Source organism: Amyelois transitella, chromosome Z, assembly GCF_032362555.1.
Source record: "Amyelois transitella isolate CPQ chromosome Z, ilAmyTran1.1, whole genome shotgun sequence".
Lineage (NCBI taxonomy): Eukaryota > Metazoa > Arthropoda > Insecta > Lepidoptera > Pyralidae > Amyelois > Amyelois transitella.
In genome coordinates, this window is record NC_083535.1 from 10744060 (window position 1) to 10765404 (window position 21345).

The 21345-nt window shown below is 34.5% G+C and overlaps 2 protein-coding genes across 5 annotated transcripts in view; one reads left to right on the forward strand and one right to left on the reverse strand.

The window, feature by feature from the left end:
* The window catches only part of LOC106133985 (protein nervous wreck), a 55105-nt gene that overhangs the window by 14213 nt on the left and 19547 nt on the right, over positions 1-21345 (forward strand). For all 4 annotated transcript variants that reach the window (XM_060953524.1, XM_060953522.1, XM_060953521.1 and 1 more), the window contains exons 3-5: positions 2511-2596; positions 12995-13139; positions 20593-20729. In XM_060953524.1, the coding sequence (XP_060809507.1) occupies positions 2511-2596; positions 12995-13139; positions 20593-20729 (368 nt within the window). The remainder of the gene's footprint in view (positions 1-2510; positions 2597-12994; positions 13140-20592; positions 20730-21345) is intronic.
* On the reverse strand, positions 15787-17856 carry LOC132903960 (uncharacterized). Its single transcript, XM_060953698.1, has 3 exons — positions 17697-17856; positions 16380-17078; positions 15787-16301 (listed from the first exon to the last, which is right to left on the reverse strand). The coding sequence occupies exons 1-3, from the start codon at positions 17854-17856 to the stop codon at positions 15787-15789; spliced, it is 1374 nt and encodes a 457-aa protein (XP_060809681.1).

Genomic DNA, 21345 nt, shown 5'->3' on the forward strand with positions numbered 1-21345 from the left:
GAAGTCAGAAAAAATCTTGTTTTTCATACAGATGGGAGAACTGGCGGTATCTACTCTTGATCTATGTCTATGGACTATAACTATACTAATTTCATTTTATGATAGTGCCATTGGTTACTTACACAACAGTGGTCATTGACTTCACTATTACAATACGTCCGTAGTACAATTACAAGGCGAATGACAAATTTTGTTCTGAATATATAAGTGAGTCTTTCTACTGAATATATGAGTTTAGAATGTAGACTTAAATAAAAAGTGGTTAAAAATTTTAAGTCTTTACCTTTATGTCTTGACTTAAGTAGGTAGTAGATATAATTCGATTTAAGTGATGTGACGTCAATAAGTAGTAATTGAAAATAAATCTATTCTATTCTTACAATAAAATACTAGGTGATCTAGCAGCTCCTTCTCTTCAAAAAAGCAAACCAAGTAAAAACTGTAATCTCAAGTAAACAATAATTACACTGAGAAAGCATAGAAGAGCACTACGAGAAAAATTTCTGCAATCAGGAAATAACGCAACGTTATTTCATACCTATACTTTTTCAAGCTTCACCTACTATAAGCTGTTAACCGCAGCTCTGCGCGCCGTTCACGTGGAAATTTTTAGAAAACAAATAGTTTATGGTACCCCTGAAGGTTTATTCTATCACTACCAAATTTTTGAGTTAAACTAAAAAAGTTACACACTAAAAAACAAACCTTTTTTATTTGTATAATATCAGTATGGATTATTTCTTACATAAGCGTACTTTATATCGCGAAAATATACTTTCCCTTTATTTTCCACGGCAATGTACATAGGTAAAGCCGCAGGAAAAAGCAACTTGTTGATAAATACAACGAGTAGATACCAAGTACCACGTACCAAGTAGACAATTCAATAGTATTATACCTACCTTCTGACAAGTACCAAGATTGTGTATAATAAAGTACTAGACTTTACAACTGTTGCTCGAGTTTTCAGAAAACCTGTGTAATAATTCAACGCAGATATTGAAGGTTTCAAATCATGATGGTTTACATTCAATATGAATGGGAAATGTATAGCTAAACCTCCGTTATTAAAGTGCGAAGTGCCGACAGGTGGCGGGCGATTGGCAGCTCATGTCGAATCAAATGCTCACGAACTTAGCCTTCAGATATTACTGAAATGAATGTGCATTGTTTATTTATAAGTACAAAATTTTGCCTAGGTCTTTGCTCATTTTAAATATTTCTTCATAATATAGCTTGCTTATATTTTTTGCTACAATAACAAAATCACTATAAATCTACAAAAAATAATAGAAGGTATATGTATAACCTTGTCACTGCACTGAACATCTGTCGCATATTTACGAGTAGACCATTGAAAAACCGGTGGAACGCCGCGCCATTAGATTTATGCCTCCCGTGGAACATTTATACACAAAGGTATCCATTACTTCCAAAGCTTTGCGCTGTTTATAAAATAAATGAAATTTTTAAAAGATATGTAAATTGTTGTAAGAAAATATTATGTGCAGGAAAATATCAGCAAACGAGTCGCGCGCTACAGAAAATGTGAAAATCCCCGATTCTATGCTTCGAAGTTTTACCTACTTACTTTACTTATTTCTGTATTATCTAAATTTGGAGGCCTAGTAAGATATATTATGAGTTTGTCTAAAAATCAAATTCTAATTATTTCCGCTTTAATAATAATATATTTCGAAAATAGATAACACTATGCACATTCATAAACCAATTAAAAATATACTCGTAATTCTTCTAAACAAATCCATTATTAAATACTATGAAACAAAAAAATACAATAAAGGAATATTATAAAAATAATACTTAACTGTGACTAACTTGAAAACTATTTACATTAGAAGCATTACCGTTCTGTGTGTACGATTGTTGACTTTTTGCCGTAAACAACGCGCAGACAGGCTTTCAAGTTTGATGAAAGCTGAGCACCTCCCGTCGGGCACATTGTCGCTTCACTTGCGCCCTTGTTCGGCGTTTACAGCTATTCCGCGCGGTGTTTAGGTTCAAAACTTTTATGTTTTTCTATTGGTTTCTCTTCTACGAGTACAATTTCAGGGTACATAAGTTAAAAGATTTTGCTGTTTTTGGAATCAGAACTGAGAGATTCTTATAAACTTTAATTAGTTCACATCGATTTCTATTTTTTGATTTGCGATTTAACAAACGTACGAGTAGTTTAAGTTACACAAATCATGATTCATAATATATCTTGCTATGTAGGTCTTACTTGTATAATATGTTAATAAAAAGGATCACAATAAATACGTGAAAATTATAATTATTGGACCTATTTAACGCAAACTAATCGCAACATAAAAAATCAATATTACACACTATTGTGTGATAATATACCAAAATATTAAACAGTAAATATTTTTAGCCTTTTTTTGATATTTCATATAAGCTCTTTTGAGATATGCCGAGGATCGGAATTGCGAAAATCTGCTGAAATCCCTTTACTTATATCTTGATAATGATCTGTTTGTTTGTAGGCATTACTGAAGATCTCCTCTGCGTACCTGAATAAGAAAATTCCAAATATCCCGGACATCAAAGTAGACGGAGCCGAGGAAAAATGGTATGTATTGTATATTTTTTAATTATATGTATATGTAGGTATTCATTATAACACGAAAGTTCCAGTGTAGGTAAAATAAACAAAGCTAACATTTTTTCTTCACTGAGTTTATTTACAGAAATACAAAATAAGAACCAGAAAATATAAAAGTATTTTAAACAAATAATTGCAGGAATATTCAAATGCACTATTTGCCCAGTCTTCCCGCAAGGGGTACAGCGCGATCTGTGTTGTGTGTATAATATTATTAATAAATATAGTACATGTACAGTAGTATTAATATGTGATAATCGCGAAATGAGACTTAAAATAAAATTATGCACATGTGTGCCGTGTGGTTCCCGGCACAAATAGAAAACAGAATAGGACCACTCCATCTCATGCCCATGGATGACAGGCTAGCAACCTGTCACTATTTGAATCCCAATTCTATTATAAGCCAAACAGCTGATCGTGACCAATAAGTCTTTTTAAGACTATTAGCTCTGTATACCACAATGCAAAGGATATAGACGTATTAAATGTATGTTGTGACTTGACACCAGAATGACTAGGCAATTAGCTAAGATAGATATAATTAGCTTACATACTTACATTCATGTAATCACGTTTTCATCCAATAGAGGTAGACCGATTCAATAGTTTTGAAAAGACTTTAAGGCCACATTGAACCTCATGGCTAGCTAAAACTGGATTAATATAAATAGTTTAAAATACACACTTACAGTAATAAAACAAAAGAACAAACACAAATATATAAATAGTGATCTATCACAACCTAATACAAATATATACGTGTGTGTTAAAGCAATATAAAAAAGTTCACAGCTTTGTGGCCTGATTTTCAGTTGCGAACTCAAATAAGATTAAGATGCAAGTGCGAAATTCTTGGGCTTTTGCTTTTGCTAGCTTTAAAATTGCAGCATTCTTTCGTGATGGAAAGGTTGCTATATTTTTTGAGATACTTATTACTTTTTGCTACAAATAAAAATGAAAATAAGATAGAAATATATTGTTTTTATAAATGTGCTGTGTGGTTCCCGGCACTCTCCACGCCATTTCTTTCCTATTATATTCGTAAGAGGCGACTAAGAGAATTGGAAAATTTATCTAGTGCAACTTTTACCATGGGTTAGGCTCTCCACAAAGGTTGGAGGTCAGGCGAAAGTTGCTTGTATAAAGGCCTAACCCGGGCCTTCTCGTTCTAGAACAAAGAAGATATTATTCGCATAATTGTCAATTTTGATATACATCGAACTAAAAGAACAAAAGCTACTATGCCAGGCTAGGATAAAAAGCAAAAGATGTAAATTAGTTATATTATTAAGTCAAGAGTGCATTTTACCTAAGATTTGTGTATGCGTCTGTTGCACTATTTAAATCTATCTTTGTTGAAATGTAATACACTGATTTTCAGTTCCGACCTCAAAGTAGTTGTAAGTGCGAAATTAATTATGCAACTTATTATCAAGTAATTATGTGTGGTAACACTAATGAACACGGTGAATAGCAGAGAAATAACCACAAAGTGCTGCACGTAAAATGGAATTCTGTTTTGCGTGATGTCAAATAAATTTAAAACATTTTGTCCATAGTTTCTACGCTTTCGATATATAATTTTTTTTCCTTTGTTGTTATGTTTGTAATCCGACATTGATTGGGGCTTCGTTAGCGATCAGCATCCACACGTGGTGCACCCTTCAAATTTATTGTTATACTTTTATTGAAACTGTTTTTGTATAATCGTAATCCACTATTATTTCTGACGAAATTTGTGTATTATTGCTTTTACAAAAATTTAATAAATTATAACAATGGAGAACAAAATTATATGACAAATGTCACAATGAATGAGTTTTGCTATTTATTTTGATTATTTAATGTTTATTTAAGAAATATATTTTTGATCAGAATACATTTTGATTAAGAAATATGAAAAATAATCTACTGTACCAAGTTTTCCAATATCGGGCCGATAAACAAACCCTGATTTTACTGAAAACTTGTTGGAAAATATGAAATTACAATTCCGATAAGCAGGAAACGAGTTAAATGTTTTACGTGGCAGTACTCGGAGCCGGCGAGATCGAATTACTCGCGTTGGCCAACCCAATTAGGGACCTTTTCATAGATTATTAAATAATGTTCTAGTACGTAGCGACCGATAACTGAGTTGATGGCCTCCGATGTCTCTGTATTGAGTTAGACCAACCTACGAGTTGCTTGATCAGTTTAAAACTAGTTCAGATTGGTTTTAAACTAGTTCAGAGGCAAAGTGAGTGTATTGCCTGTCGGGATCGTTAGAAGGGCGAATTGAGTTAGTCAACTATGTGGTCGATCGCTTGATACGTTTATGCAACTCGACCATCGCCGGATATCGGATGCTTATTGGTTTAAAGCTATTTCACACCGAGTCCGGAGTGCCACATAGTGAGGTGGAGGATTGAATTTGACGGTTTTTGACTTGAATCACAGAAGACTTTCTTTTCTTGTTATATACCATGTTAATTTGGTATACTACGTTGACTCTCTTGGAGTTTCCTTACGATGGGCTTTCAGCCTATCAAATATTGACAGGTTGACTAATTCTTCCTCTAAGAGTGAGTAATCTTCCGGTAATTAAAGAAGTCACTAAATGGCAGCGTGTTAGTTTTGGTTGCTTCCAGGGAGAACTTAAGAAAGTTAAGGCTACTGCAACAATAAAATGTCTGATGATGAACTGATGATGTCTCACCTCTTGTCTAACTGCCGCTTCTAAAAAATAAAACCAAAGCAAATGCGATTATTGTACTTGTGTTTCATTTTGAGGCACCAGTATATCTAATTAACCACTCGAAAGAAGTAAGTAGGTAGTCGTAGGGAATATGTAGGTAACTTTATTAGGATTATCAGCTGTTTTGATCTAGACTTGAAGTATGTCTGAGTATCGTACTAGATTTCAATGGCTCTTTATGGTTTCGTTTCCGAGTTTCAAAGAGACGCGCCAATCTCTTTTCTATTTTTGTGAAGCTAGTGATCAATTATTTGCTACCGACATCAAAATAGGTTTCGAATCAATCGTATTCATATTTATTTATACTTATTATCAATATTTTTTATTTCTTGTTTAATGCGCGATTATTCTGCCAATTAGTCCGCTTTTGCTTTAGAATATTATTCAAATCATCAGCCTCCTTATTTACGAACGTTAATAAGGCATTGGTACCTATGTCTTATTTTCACTCTACCATTTCGAAAGAAATATAATGAAACAATAAAGACTAAGGCTATCAAGCTTCGTTACCAGACTGACTGGTCATCAAGTCATCTCAGTTTTGGGGCATAAAAAAACAGTATATTCTCCATACATGAAGAAGTCTTACTCTTTGGCACTGAAAATATTACTGTTCCTTGTAAATAAAAATTAAATTGTCGACGATCGATCAAAATGAATTAACAATGATGTGTGTAGCCAGTGACGTCTTTTGTAGCAAAGCACTTTCCTATTCAAGGTACATATTGAAGGCTTCACCAATCCCAACTAATATAAAAAATGCGAAAGTAAGTTTATTTGTTTATTGTCTATTTGTGCGTTATCTATTAAACTAATCTTCTTGAAATTATATATATAGGAGTCTGAAGGAGAACATATGTTACTTTTCATCCCGGTAGAAACTAATGATCTTGTAGGATTTACAAAAACCTTTTGTTGCTTTCTCGTGCAGGCGAAGCTTCGCGTAAAAGCTAGTACAATATAATTGATACGTAAAGCTTTTAGAATGGGCCCGGCATGAGGAATACATAATGATATAATGACGTACTGCCTTGGCACAAATTGTGCAGCTGCAATTTTAAAGACCCATTGTAATTGTGTGTTCCAATTGATTTCTGATAATTATGAAGGACGGGGCATTATATGTTATTTTAAGATTCCACTAATTTCCTTTTCCATTTTCGATATTAAGTAATTTAAAATACTGTTCTCTTTATTGAATAATCTTAGTAAAGAGAGTAGATTTGTTTGTTTGTGATGAATAAAATCTTTGATAAAATTAGTCAAACATATAAGTCAAGAGACTAATTTTAATTTTAGATTAAACAAAATCCCCAAAAGGACTTTATTTTATTTCCACCAAATTTCAATTATTCTACCGATGACATATAAAGATTAAAAAGACACCTATATATAGTAATGAAATGGATATGAAGACCTTAAACTCTGGGGAATTACAATAAATATGACAAGTACTGTATATATAAAAAAGAAAAGGAGGCATTGTGTACTTAGTTGCATAGACATGAAGATTCTAAATCGGTGAATTGTAATAAAGACTCTTTAATTTTTGGACTTTCCGTAAAACCGTAAAATGCGATGATTTGTAATAAAAGTTAAACGAAACTACTCGTATAAATATAAAATTTCCGAACGCCAGTGACCTGTAAATACTTAGTCCAAACTCTGCCTTCCACAAGCCCCATCGTATGAATACGGGGCAAGTTTGACAATGCAAGTTCCCTGCACTCTGCCACGAAGTAAATAAAGTAACAACAGATGCGGAACTTGTGTTTACATTTTCATTAAAACAGTTTGTCAATTTTTTGGTTCGTACGTTTTTTTTGTTTTATCAGTTTCTTATTTTTTTTAATCACCAACCTACCAAACCAAATAACCAAAAGATCATTATTTATAAATTTTTAAGAGAATCAGATTTCGCTGATAACCTATATTAACGTTTCCTTTACATTTTTGATTCTTTATGGAAATTTAAGTTTCCAGTACAGTTTAAAGAAAACATTCATTTATTTATTAATAGGTCTTTATTATTTATTGCATGAATAAAAATCATTAAAGACAAATCACCACCACTTTCCTGCACTAAAACAATAGATACCAATACAAATTATCTAACAGGTTATGCACTTCTGTTCCTTCTTTATTTTCTCTATTGCATTGATCGGGGCATCCTAAATGGCTCTCCAAGCCCGCCCTGGCGATAACCACTTTATCTGCATTACAGCCGCCACCTGGTTAACCAGAACCGTGTAATAGGATGTGGTCACGCGGATAATTGGAAATACTAATTATAGTGCACATAAATAATTGAGATTTTTAACTGTTCTTTTCAAGATTTAAACCTATCCTAAAAATAATAATATACTTTTGTTGGTACTTACGTTAATACTGTGAGTGTTAATACTTTTTTATAAGAACTGAAGAAGTTAAGTGACAGAACAATGCTTGACGTAATTCAGACTAATAAAGATGGCCATAATATAAACAGCAAAACATGTATTAAAAATAAAAATTAACAAATTCTACATACAAAAGTAATCTTTGTTTAAGATAAAAGATTTATTTATTTATTTTGTCACATACACACACATAAAATCTTACCTACTTAATAAAAAGAACCAACTTACTAAAATAACCAACACACATTGTAGTGACAGGGTCAAACCTTGCAGCCAGCAATGCTTTTGGCACCGTTACGCAAAAATACATATTTTCAGCTATTGCCTATTAGAATAGACACATCTTTCCATTTGCAACGATCTCTACATTTTTATTTCGCTTCATCCACATACACAGTTGGGTAAATGCTCTTATTTGCCTTGGGCAGATGGCACGACGTACAATAGTTAAAATATTGATGGACAAATTGACAAAGACAACATAGCTATCGGGAGACTAGAAGGATATCATTCACATATTTTATATGGTCTCCACTAGCCTCTTTGTACAATCTGTCGAGTTCTATCCTCCTTGTGGTCACAAAGGAATCCGCACACAAAGAGCTTTCAGTAAGCTTAAGCCTATGTCGTGGGACTGATATAGACAGGATCTCAAGATTATAAGAAAGTATTAGTGAAAATCACTAATATTTTCCGGCACTGTTAAAAACAGGGCACGGAGGTAACATAACATATTTTCACGTCTATATCCCCCGCGGGGTAAACAGCGCCAACAGTCATTTAAAGACTGAAAGGCCACGTTAAGCTGTTTGGCTTAATGATGGAATTGAGATTCAAATAGTGATAGGTTGCCAGCCCATCGCCTATAAGAGGAATCCCGATTACATAAGTCTATTTTTAGTCGCCTTTTACGACATCCATGGGAAATTGATGGAGTGGTCCTATTCTTTTTCTATTGGTCACGGCATAAAAGCATGCGACGGAGGTACGAGTAACACGGCATTAACTTTAATCATCCAACTTATGGATCGTGGTCAAAAGCGGACTACAGTAATACTAATGGACTGGTCCATTAGCAGCCTCCGCCGGGACACAGGAACTAGAAAAATGATATTTATTTGTTCGTTTTGCAAATCAAGCTCCGGACGTAGCCCATTAGCCAAATAAACTACGTTTCAGTGGTCAAAGTAAAAGCGCAGAATTTCTAATACTACTAATGTAAAAGCCACAGTTGAGGAAATGGTCATTTATTATACAATTTTAAATTCTCTCGCGAAGCAGTAGGAGTAAATTAATTTTGTCTAATGGACAGCGTTGAAAAGGAATAGACTCTCAACTCTCGAAGCCGGCGTCTCCTTTACGAGTAGCTTCAGTAAATTAAAGATAAGTTTATTACTGCAGTCGTACGATTTTTTTAAAACTTAGCGAGAATGGAAGCGAAGGTAAAATCTGCATTTTGTGATTTAATACTTGTATTCATAAAACGTTAAGGATTTTAATTTTAGAATCGAGATGTTTTTATTTGCAACCTCGCAAATGGAATTTCGTAGAATAGACAGTATGTAATGCTAATATTTTCAGGCAAATATACAATGATTCCTGAAATCCATAAAATCATCATCATTCATAGGTATTCTGCTAAACAAGTAACATTCGCGGTGTAGGTGCATGATTCAGGATTAGAAAATGTCACTTAATTACAGACCGACTTTGATTAAATTATCATCAGATGTTCCTTCTCACCGTAAGAGTAACCGGTACGGTCAGCACTCAACGATTACACCACTACTACAAATATATCTTGTTGTATTTGGCAACATGCAATATAGTGCGGGAGTTCTGCAAATAAAGTCTGGAAACTGCAAACATGTTGACCGTACTTGTCAAAGTCAAAGTGTACCTAAGTACGGTTTTGAAGCTGCCATGTTTAAATACAGAATGAAACACTATTTTTTTTTATTAAATATGAATCAAATTGCTTTCTTTGCTAACTACTAAATATATAAAAGAGGACACTGACTGATTGGCACTGACATAACAACGTAAAGCCCAAATCGCTGGATTTCGGGATTTGAAAGGTATGTAGTTTCCTTATGAGATCTATGAGTGCATTGCGAAATGGTAATAAACAAGCAAACAAACATACTTTTCCATTTATAATATAAGTAGATATTAATAAAGGAGAAAACGTGAATCTACAATTTCCTAGTTTTACAGATATCATAAAGAGACGGCAGAATTAATTATATCTCACGCTCAACTAATTTACTCGGAAGTTTTAATTAGACAATTATTAGCCATTGTGATGTAGACTTTCGCGCTAATTATTATACCGCCGCCGTGTTAATCAACGTTGCTACTTATTGAAGTTACCACTTAATTTTGGTTAGATAATTAGTAAAAAAAACTTAAGAAATAAACAGTGCCGTGTGGTTCCCGGAACCAATACAAAAAAGAATAGGACCACTCCATCTCTTTCCCATGGATGTCGTAAAAGGCGACTAAGAGGTAGGCTTATAAACTTGGGATTCTTCTTTTAGGCGATGGGCTAGCAACCTGTCACTATTTGAATCTCAATCCTATCTTAAAGCCAAATAGCTGAACGTGGCCTATCAGTCTTTACAAGATTGTAGGCTCTGTCTACCCCGCAAGGGATATAGACGTGATTATATGTATGTATTATGTATGTAAAAATACCTTCAAACGCCTTTGACCAAGATCCTGGATAAGGTACCTACCAACTTTCGCCGGAGAACATAACCAATATTGGATCATGATCCAGTCGCCTGGATTTGCAGGTTTCCTTTCTGTGATTTTCGTCATTGTAACAGCTTATAGCTAGTAAACAAACTAATGTACATAACTCAGAAAAAAGGTCATAAGAACGTTGCCGCTGTCAGATTTATCCAAATTACGTTTACTGTTTATCAGAAATATCCACTTGATAAAAAATGGCTTCCACTTTCCGAAATTTTGTTTGCTAGCGGTAATTTAATATCACAATGAAAGTTTGTTAAATATTTTATTTTACAATTTGTTTGAGCTTTAAAATAATTTTTTTTCAACGTAGTGTTGAACGTGGCTTAATGCCGAGTTTTCAGTATCGTGTTTCATTAGGGGTGTACTCCAGCTAAGGAGATAAAATAATGGACTTTGGCGAGCATTTTAAATAAATAATTAGAGAACTTACGTGCCTTTATCTTTACAAACATTATCTAATTGGTTCATTTCCCCCATACCCTGTTTGACAAATATGTACATACCTAGTAATTAATAGAAATCTGAGAGATAATAATAGTAAAAAATATTTTTAAAAACATACATTACATTTGTGTGCGCAGATTTGATCTTATATAAATGGAAATAGACTTTTGAAAAACCTTAATAAATTAATTTAATTTCATAGATTGAGCGTGGCCTGATAATATCAATTTAGTCATTCGAGTTTTACCCGAGTTTACGTTTTCGTGGGAATTTCTAAAAGTTTACGATTGTTACTCCTAAAAGTGTATATACTATTGTGAAACTGAAATTTCATCAATATCGATATTATTCATTGCAAACAAAAACACTTTTCTTTTTATAAAGTATGATGTTAATATAAAACTTAAACTATTTCAATTTCTTTGATGTTAGTGTTAACATTAAAGTTACCACATACATACCTCAATTTTTTTGCCATGTGTGTACCTAGTACCTTTCATTAAATATGTAAGATGCGAGGACTAATTTCATTCGCTCAATAATTACATAAGCTACTGGTAACTGATGCCGTCACCTGGTGTATTCTCATGAAAACGTATCAATCATAAGTGGAATATTAAACGTGCTCGGCGAAGCTTTGGTAATCGGGTCGTACTTTGCAAGTTTTTTGCAGAGTTGTTTCAAAGTATCGTGTATACGAGTATTTGGCGACGTTTGAATTCATTGGCATTATTTAATTTTGGACTGTACCCCTCAGCTGTAGAGCATGCTGAGTTATTCAATCCTATCATTACGTAAACACATTTGAGTAAAGAACATTTAAATAAACAATGTAATAAAAAAAGAAAAATAAATAAAAAAAAACGAGAAAGGCGTATAAACTTTATAAAAATTTATAAACGAATATCCGATATAGGCAAATCCTATAAAAAGAATTGAACATATTTAAGCTTGCTCGTATCATCTTAGACCACATCTTGCTTACCATCAGGCATATTGAGGTCAAAAACACTCAAATTTCCAATAAAACACCAACTTGTTTTAGGGAGCGGTAACAAAGACAATCGATAGCATCCTTTAGTAGCATCCACATAACGGACGGGACACTGAATGTCACGTAGTCTGACGCTCGTTCGAAGACATAAATCTAGCTAGATCCCGCTATCTGTTTGTAGTGCCAATGTATGGACCTTTTTTTTAAACTGTTTCAGGAATCAGCTTTAATTGCCTATTAATAACTTTTTCCGATTGGCTTAGGCCTGGATATATATGTATGTTAAAATTAATTATTTATATATATTATCCCATATATGAAGTGTGTAATTTCTCTCTTATATTTCATATTTTTTCTTTGAGCCGAGTATAAGTAGCTTGAGCTCTGCTCCGCTGCCGGTGGAATGAAAGGTCAAACTTAAAAATAATTTTAACCAGATAATGTAAAAATTTAATTTTAAATAACAGATTCAGAGAAATATCAGATTTAAATTTTCATCCGAAAATGTATTAAAAGGAACAGCGTCAATATTTACTTTTGATGAGGATTCGAAATTTGGCGTTTATTGAGTTTTTTGGTGGTTGATCGGTGGCAGAGTGGTTAAATAATTAATGGCTCTGAATGAATATTGAATATAGGTTATTTAACAATTTTTCCATCTTATTTAAAAGATATGGTTAAAAGACTTTGCCGAGTGGGTGTCGATTTTGTTAGGTCAGTTTTATCAAATGTCCTGCTTGGCAGACACCATTTTGGACATTTGAGACCTAATGTTATATATTTGTTCACAATTTGTGCACAAAATTAAAAAAAAAACTAAATAAAAAAAAATGTGATCAGAATAAAAAAATGTAAATGGATATTTAAACGAAGCCTCTTGATTGTTCAAGAGGCAACGTTTAAATATCCAATATAGCTTGTGGCTTTTACTTTGTCCCATAAGGGAAAGTAACGAAATCGGAATTATAAATAGGATATTAATGGGTGTACATTAATTTATTTATCTTTGACGTTGTACGTCTGTGAAGGAACATGTGGAACGTATGGCGGACGGTGCTGGAGGAGAACGAGAAGCTGGCGCGGGCGCGGCTGGCGGCCGTCGAGGTGTTCCAGCAGCAGATCGCAGACGAGGCCAAGATACTGCGCCAGCACAAGATCAACGTCGCTAAGAAGGTGAGCACCGGAGAAATCTGACTAGAGACTTTTTTCTTCAGACTTTGTTCACCGTTAGTTGAGTAGGTCTATTGTATCTGGTGATAATTTTAAAATGTTAGCGGATTCCCTAATTTGTATTCTTAACCCTGGAATCATTAAGAAAATACTTGATAAAACAAAAATTTAAACATTTTGGAAAGCACAAATATTTCTTGCTGCAGCAAAATGTTTTCTTACTCTTACTCTGTCTTACTCCCTTATGCAGCATCGATGATTTAGGCTCGATTTAGTATCACTCACTCATTATGAGTTACTTAGATAGTAATGAGGAAATCCCAAACTCAGGCAACCGAATCTGTAACTTAGATCCAAGCTACACCTTGCCATGCAATAGCCAAGATTCTTCCGGGGTCCCGGCTGGGTTCGCTTCAGGGTCACGAAACCCAGGATTATGAGCGAGCCTAACGCTAGAAAGGTGACGATGTTTTGAGTCAATTTGCGACAAAATAAGTGGTAAAATATCTGAAATAGTTTTCGAACACGCTGGACGTGCTAACAGGCTTCCCCGTACAACTGTCAATCTTGCCGGCGTCGCTTTTGTATCGGTAATTTGATCCGACTAGATTAGCGGTCCATTCATCAGAAACTTGTTACCGTTGACGTTAGCTGAGCTAGAGAACTCCATACTGAAATATTTGTTAATGAATACGTATATCGTTGAAGAAAACTACAAAAAAATGTAAGTATACCAATGAATCCTGTTCCCGAGGGAATTTTGAGAAATCTGTTCATTACACATCATTTTAGCTTCATTCACACTAAAGGAGTCTGAAGTAGGTAAGACTAGCGTTCGTCCGCGACTCCGCCAGTTTCCTTATGTACCCTATGTTCGTACTCCACGCTATATTCGAGTACAAAAATGTGCAAAATTTCATTGAGGTCAGTGGTGGGTGATTGTGAACAAACATATGTACTTTCGCATTTATTATTCAAAATAAAAAGAAATCAAAAGCAAATTTACAGGCTTTAAGTAACAAATGTTTTCAAAGGTCGAAAGTTAATCTCATTATTAAATCGACCCACAGAAATTCTGTATAACTTAAACTGAAATTCTGTAAACAAAGTATAAAGATTTTCTTTAACATACACATTACAATTATTATAAAGCGTGGGCAGCTTTGTAATTTTATCCAAATTACTTACTTAAGATAAGACAAATATTGCGTGTAATTTCTAAATTTTTATTTAATTGATGGTTTATGAACAAAGAATCTATTTTATGTTTTATAATTACAAACGTAAAATAGATAAGAGGCCATTCACACGTATCAGCGCGCAGACTAAACAGCTCTTTAGATATTTATACTCGTATTTTATAACCTAAGACTAGCACCGGCACATTGCATAGTAACAGGATTTTAAATTTATTCACTCAGTTTCATTTCATGGAAATTACAATGTGAAAAAAGTACCTTTAACGCGAGTTTTCTTTTTTGACAAACGAGTGTAGGTCATCGCTCAAGCAAAGGCTTTTAACGAAATGAAGTTTTATTACGAGTTATACAGGACAGCGGTCATTCGACAGATCGGATCTTCTGGAAAATACCTGTTATTTCCTTTTTAAATATATTTTCCTGTATTCAGCCAGTAATCAGCTTACTCTTTGTACAGTAATTGAAATGGACAAAGTACCGCCCACATTCCCTTCGTTGTTTTATTTTAATCCGTTCCCTCGTTATTATTTACTTTCTGATATTTTCGTTCCCTTCTCAGAAAAAAACAGAATAAATTATACATTTTACCTTATTTATAAAACTTTCCGTAAATATTGAGATGTTTGTTACTTAAACACCGAGTTCTTTACTCGGTGTTTAAATAACATCATCTTTGCTATTGAATAAAATTTGCGCCCACACTTTCATCGGCTAATAAAGATGTCTTCATTTCTTTGAGAAACTTTCAGGAGCAAACAAATAAGAAATAGCTAAGGAAAATTTGAAATTTAACGCATAAAGCTTTAAAAACTCGCAACTTTCAACCCCGATATTTTATATAGCGGCTGAATCCACTTTTATCGAAAGGCCTATTTACGATTTTTCTTGTAAGTCCAATCACCCTTGTCTTTAATATTATCAAATGTGTCTACGAACAAAGACAATCAAGGTTTTCAATTTTGGAAGAAATGGTAAGGCGATATACTACGACTAGTTTTATTTCATGAATGTTTTGTTTCATTAATAAAAATTATTTCTAGGGCGTAAAGTTGTTAAAATTCGTTTAGGTGTTTTAGACAAGGTTTTAAAATATAAATTAAAAAACTTTTAATTATGTAGAAGTTAGTCATTTTATTATAAAAAATAACATTTAAATCTAAAAAGTTCTAAAATAACCCTTTTAAAACTATGATCATCTAAATTAAACATTATATCAACTAAATTTTATATTTAAAAAGTGAAACTATATATTAATTTTATTGACCAAACTTGTATTACTCTGTACCTATCCTGGTTATTTGAGTGTATGTGATTTTTAGCACGATAATAAAATCATACAAATAGCGGAAATATTTACCGCCGCTACTTGTAATTTATTTTTGTGACTGAAAGCAAAGTACAGTAATACCCATAACCTGTAGTTAGTAACTCTAGAATAAAGCATAAACAAGTCATTTAAATGATGAAATCGTCTTAGACGCAGCTCGTTTTCTATTATTTTTGTCACTAGCTCCGGAGTTCAGCAGAACGTCAATCTGCGTCATCTCTGTGCAGTATAAAGGTAAATTGTTTCCATTCAAATTGACACTTATTAACCCTACAGGTTTCCTTCGATTCAACCTTTGGGTCACTATGACATTAGCAAGTTTCTTTAAACTAATGTAAGATAGGTTATTGTATGATAAGTTCAAACGGCACAAAGCATTATTTCCAAGACAGTATATAATACCATCTATTACTACGAGATTATCCCTGTTGAAAGGATCCATAAATTTCCCCATTCTTCCCTCCGCAATGTCACGGGCTTTATCATAAAGATGTGAATCTAATTCTGCAGCTTCTGCACCTTTTGATTCAGGCACTAGTTTTAATGAGCCTTCTCTTTCAATGCCCTTTACTTTCTTAGCCACCTGTTTAATGGGAGGTGCGGCTTTGACTGACTTCCTTTTACTTTTCGATTGATCAGCTATACGAAGCTCTCTTAAAATTAGAGTGATTAATTTATTTTTTTCTAAGAAGTATTTAATTTTTCTTTCTTTCAAACATTTTAATTCGTCGTCTGTCAATGGAAACGTCATAAGAGTATCAAGCAATAGTTCTCCACCAATATCTGTTAAATTGTTATCTGATAGATTCAGATAACTCAAACATCTGTTTGATCTGAGCGCGTTTGCTAAATATTTCGCACCCTCATCGGTTATTCTATTTGTCGACAAATCGAGTATGATCAAAGTTTTAGAAGCTGGCATAGGATATGCTAGTTTAGCAGCTATATCTTGTATCATTGTGTCAGTGATTTGACAGCGAGCTATAGAAACGCGTTTGATTAAATTATGGTTTTCGAATAGAACACTGTAATTTCCTTCTTTCAAGAAGGTGTTTTCCAAGCACAGCTCGGTCACGTTGGATGAGGGTAAAAATTTATTTATTTCGTATAGAGCGTACATGTCTAACCCCTGTCTTATTGTTATGGTTTGGAGACATTTATGAAACTGGACGATGAGGCCTATTATCTGGAAGAGCATTCTGGGAAGTTTTGCATTATCCTCGAATTTCAACTCGACCAAACGGTCCAGATGATCATGAATAGCAAATATCTTAATCGTGCCTTCATCTTCTAAATATCCCGATGGGCCCATCCTGTCATCTTTAAGCAAAGCAGCAAGGGAATCGGAAGATTGTTTTAACTTCGCTCTCGACTTTACAATATTCTTTTTTGCTGCGCTGACACTGACGTATTGACCTTTAATGAAATTAAACCAAACTATTAAAGCACTAAAACAATAGAAATATAAGAAACTTAGTACTAATGCCTATCACAATTCATTATTCCATTTTGCATATATATATATTCACGTTTATATCACAGGTTATAGTGACAGGTTGCTTTCCTATCGTTTACAAGATGAATCCAAAGTTTATTAGCCTATCCCTTAGCCGCCTTTTACGATATTCATATATTCATGGGAATAAAATTTTAATAGAATTTTTATTTTATTTTTTTGATATTTTACGTATATATAATTCAGTGTCTTGACGACATAGAGATTCCCGTGGGATTTGATCAAACCCGTATTCTTTTGTAGGTGGCGTAAAATTCACGCGGGTGACGTTGGGGTATATTCTAGTATAAATATGAACTAAACGTAGCCCTAGAGTTCTTTTGATGACTTAAATCTAAGAAAACATCAGAATAACATTTGAATTGCGATCATATTCAAACCCCGGGCTCCTCTCCACGACTACCGCCCTGATGAAGATAATGAAATAGAAACCGTATAACTAAACTATTCTACAAAAGGCTCCCCTTTGTGTGTTCGAAGCATTATTGTGAGAGAGAGTTTTTTAAAAATATACTGACTTTGAGCAACTTTGGTAACAGCTACTGCAAAGGGGCATTGAAGTTGATTGCATGCCCAGGATAGGTACACGTCTAATTCGCCGGGGCTGGGCCGCTCTGACTTAAACCCGGTCACATCTGATCCCACCTTAGTTATATTCATACGACTCGGTTCAGCCATTATGCAAAAATCAATTAAATTTAAAAAATCGTGTAAATCATCATTCAGAAACGACTTGGTAAAGACTTCAGAAATGACACTGAGAATTTATGAATTTTTTGTCAGAACTAATGTCAGAATCCAGAAAAATGGGTTTTACTCGATAATGTTCTGTGAAAGAAGGTTTTATCTTTGATCTCGTAGCCATAGAAATCTCATAGAAATCCTGAATAGTTGTATTCTGTATTATTCAGATTTCTATGATTGTCTCATTATAGCTACATCATGTCATCTCAACAATCACGTATTTGCGAGTATAATTTCCAGTTGCGAAAATTTATGATTACTCCTACCTATTTCTGTTTAGAGGACGTCAGTGACTATGGTTTGTGAATTTTACGATTACGGTCAAAATGTAAAATATGACAAGTGAAAAGGGACCGGCCGCCATTGGCTAGTTTTCTCTTGAGTCATGTACTACATGATGCGATGTATTAAGGCATAATGGCGGATATCATACATGATAACATTACATGCCATGATTTTGCTGAACATCTAACGCCCACAGACAATCATTCCTAGTACACACGGGTATACTAAGAAAATTTGATTGCCATCATCACCAATAGAAAAAAGAATAGGACCACTCCATCTCTTTCCCATGGATGTCGTAAAAAGCGACTAAGGGATTATAAACTTGGGATTCTTCTTTTAGGCGATGGGCTAGCAACCTGTCACTATTTGAATCTCAATTCTATCTTAAAGCCAAATAGCTGAACGTGGCCCATCAGTCTTTTCAATACTGTTGGCTCTGTCTACCCCGCAAGGAATAAAGACGTGACTATATGTATGTATGTATCATTATTACTTCAGCCGTAGGACGTCCACTGCTGAACATAGGCCTCCCCCAATGACTTCCATCTCGCTGAGTTGGAAGGCCACCTGCATCCAACGTTTCCTCGGGGACTTCAACAGTTCATCAGTCCATCTCGCGAGGCCCTTCTACGCTGCGCTTTCTATTGTTCCACTCGAGGTCTTTTCGGGCTATCCGGCCGTCGAGAAATGTGGCTTGCCCATTGCCTTGTTTGCTGACCCGAGCCGCGATGTCGGCTTAAATTATGTACGGCCTTTTCAAGTTGATTATATTTGCAACATGACAAATTGAACTACGAGTATCAATCGAATGACCAGCAGCAGTTGTCCATTGAGTCATGCACCTAATGCCATGTAATGAAGTATAATGGCAGAAAGCAATTTTCTACGACGATTGCCTGAATACGTTATATCCTCGGACAATCATGTCTTTCTTGTACTTTCGCGTATATAGTCCACATAGCAATTATCAGATAATAAAAGATAATTAATGAAAAGAAAATAAAAATACAATTAAAACCGACTTCAAATAATTACAATGAAGGTAAAACTATTTGAAAATTAAATTAAAAATACGTCGTACCTAGGGGATTAGTGGGTTGATACCCAACCTACTTTGAAGAAGCTACTGCCATCTGACCACCGCAACCTTTGCAGGGGAACCTAACCCGTATTGGATCGATTATGGTTCCACATGCTTAATGGTGCAGGTTTCCTCACGATTTTTTCCCTCACTTGCGGTGAGGATTCAAACGAATGTAGGAATTTGTTAAGTTGTCCCCTTTGATTCAGATAGTAAGGGAACTGATGGGAAGAATTTGTCACCTAGTGACTGAGCTGCTGGAGGGGTCTACTGGGAATAATCGATTTTAACTTAGATCTAAATTAAACATATTTATTTTAATTAAGACGCTAATGAAGACGCGCGTGATCCCTCCTATGCACAAGAATCACTGACATTCTCTAAATAATAAGAATTGAAATTCAACGATTTTTATCGAAATCAGAATTTAAAAAAGGGTTAAAAAGGCAGCGAAATGTCTGTCACGCCAATGGGTCGCGGTTACAGCTAGTTTTTAAATAAACATCTTGAATCGAGGTTGAATCTCAGACTTGAAATGTAAATAAACCAAGTTCAAGCGGTGGAATATTCCTTTTTAGAACGAGTAATAAAATTTACCTAGGAAATTTCCAAAGTGTCGGGGGGAAATCGAAGCTGCCAAAGCAACTGGGGCGAAGGAAATCACAGCGAGCATTAAAAAGTGAAATTAAATTTATTGCTTTCACTGCAAAATGTTTTATGAAATGCAATATGAGCTGGAGTTTTGAGAATTTGTTACTACGGTTAAAGTTGACTGCATTTCTGCTGTCGTCGTAACGTTTTCACTCTCAATAAGATTTGACATATTATGATTTTTATGCACATTTCGAATAAGCACATAAATTTTTGACTTTTAGATTTCTCTTTCATTCTTAATGTAGTGAAAGCGATAATTTGGGCTCGACCACCACCAAAGGGAAGATCTTCCGCCAGGCTAGGTGTTATGCCTGGAGAACCGCGGCCTGACAATGTAGAGTTGCAGGATGTATTAATGCTCCAATCCGTGAAATCTTTGTTAGCGCGATTTAGAATCTTCGCTGCTATTGGCTGAGCGCGTTATTTTCTTCGCTGTAATTGACACATTTGCACATTATATTAAATACATGTTAGCCGTTTGGTTTTCGGCACTTTATAATAGGACCACTCGTCAATAAAAATAAATATTTTTGTCAATGTTATCAGTTTATCCTATCTAAGAGAACTCGTAGTTTTTGATTTATATTTCGGCAAATTTTATTTACGTCCAAATTATTTTAAATATTTTTTTTCCCTGTGTGTGGCAGTGCACGGACTCGCTTGCGCAGGCGCACAAGGAATTGCAGCTGACCGTGGTCGACGTGGACAAGACCAAGAAACTGTACTTCGATGAGGAGCACACTGCCCACGACGTGAGGGACAAGGCTAAGGATATTGAGGAAAAGTAAGTCATTTTATCTTTCCTATACGATATCTTATATGTCACGTTACGTTATGTATTATATAATGGACTAGGCAAGACAGAATTCCCGATAAATGTAATATTTTCCAATTGATTTAATATATATGTTCAACCCGCACGGGATAATAGACGGGATATTATCTATGTATGTATGTATATACAATACTCGTTACTTCAAAAACTTCCATCAAACGTTGGATTCGTCTGCTTAAGCTACGACCGTAGAACTGCTACGCATGCTGTAGCAGCGCTACGACTTCTTGTGTGAAGTAGTGCTACATCATATCATCATCATACGACAAAATGGAGTGAAACTTTGTTTAAGTGGACTAGATATGATTTATTGTGCCTGGTTGTGATTGGTCTTGATATTTGAAATTTGGAATGTAGGTTCCTTATGTGGTCTAAAAATGTGACAAGGTGCACTATGAGAGGATTTCCCACGGGAACGGCAATCAGCAGGATTTTTCGGTCCACGCGCGCGGTTATAGTCTGACACTACTTTTCACCCCCCATTACATCTAACATAACTTCAAGCACTTCACTTCATTCTAAATTTTATTCTTTTAGTTGTAAATTGAATTTCCCGAACGCTGAA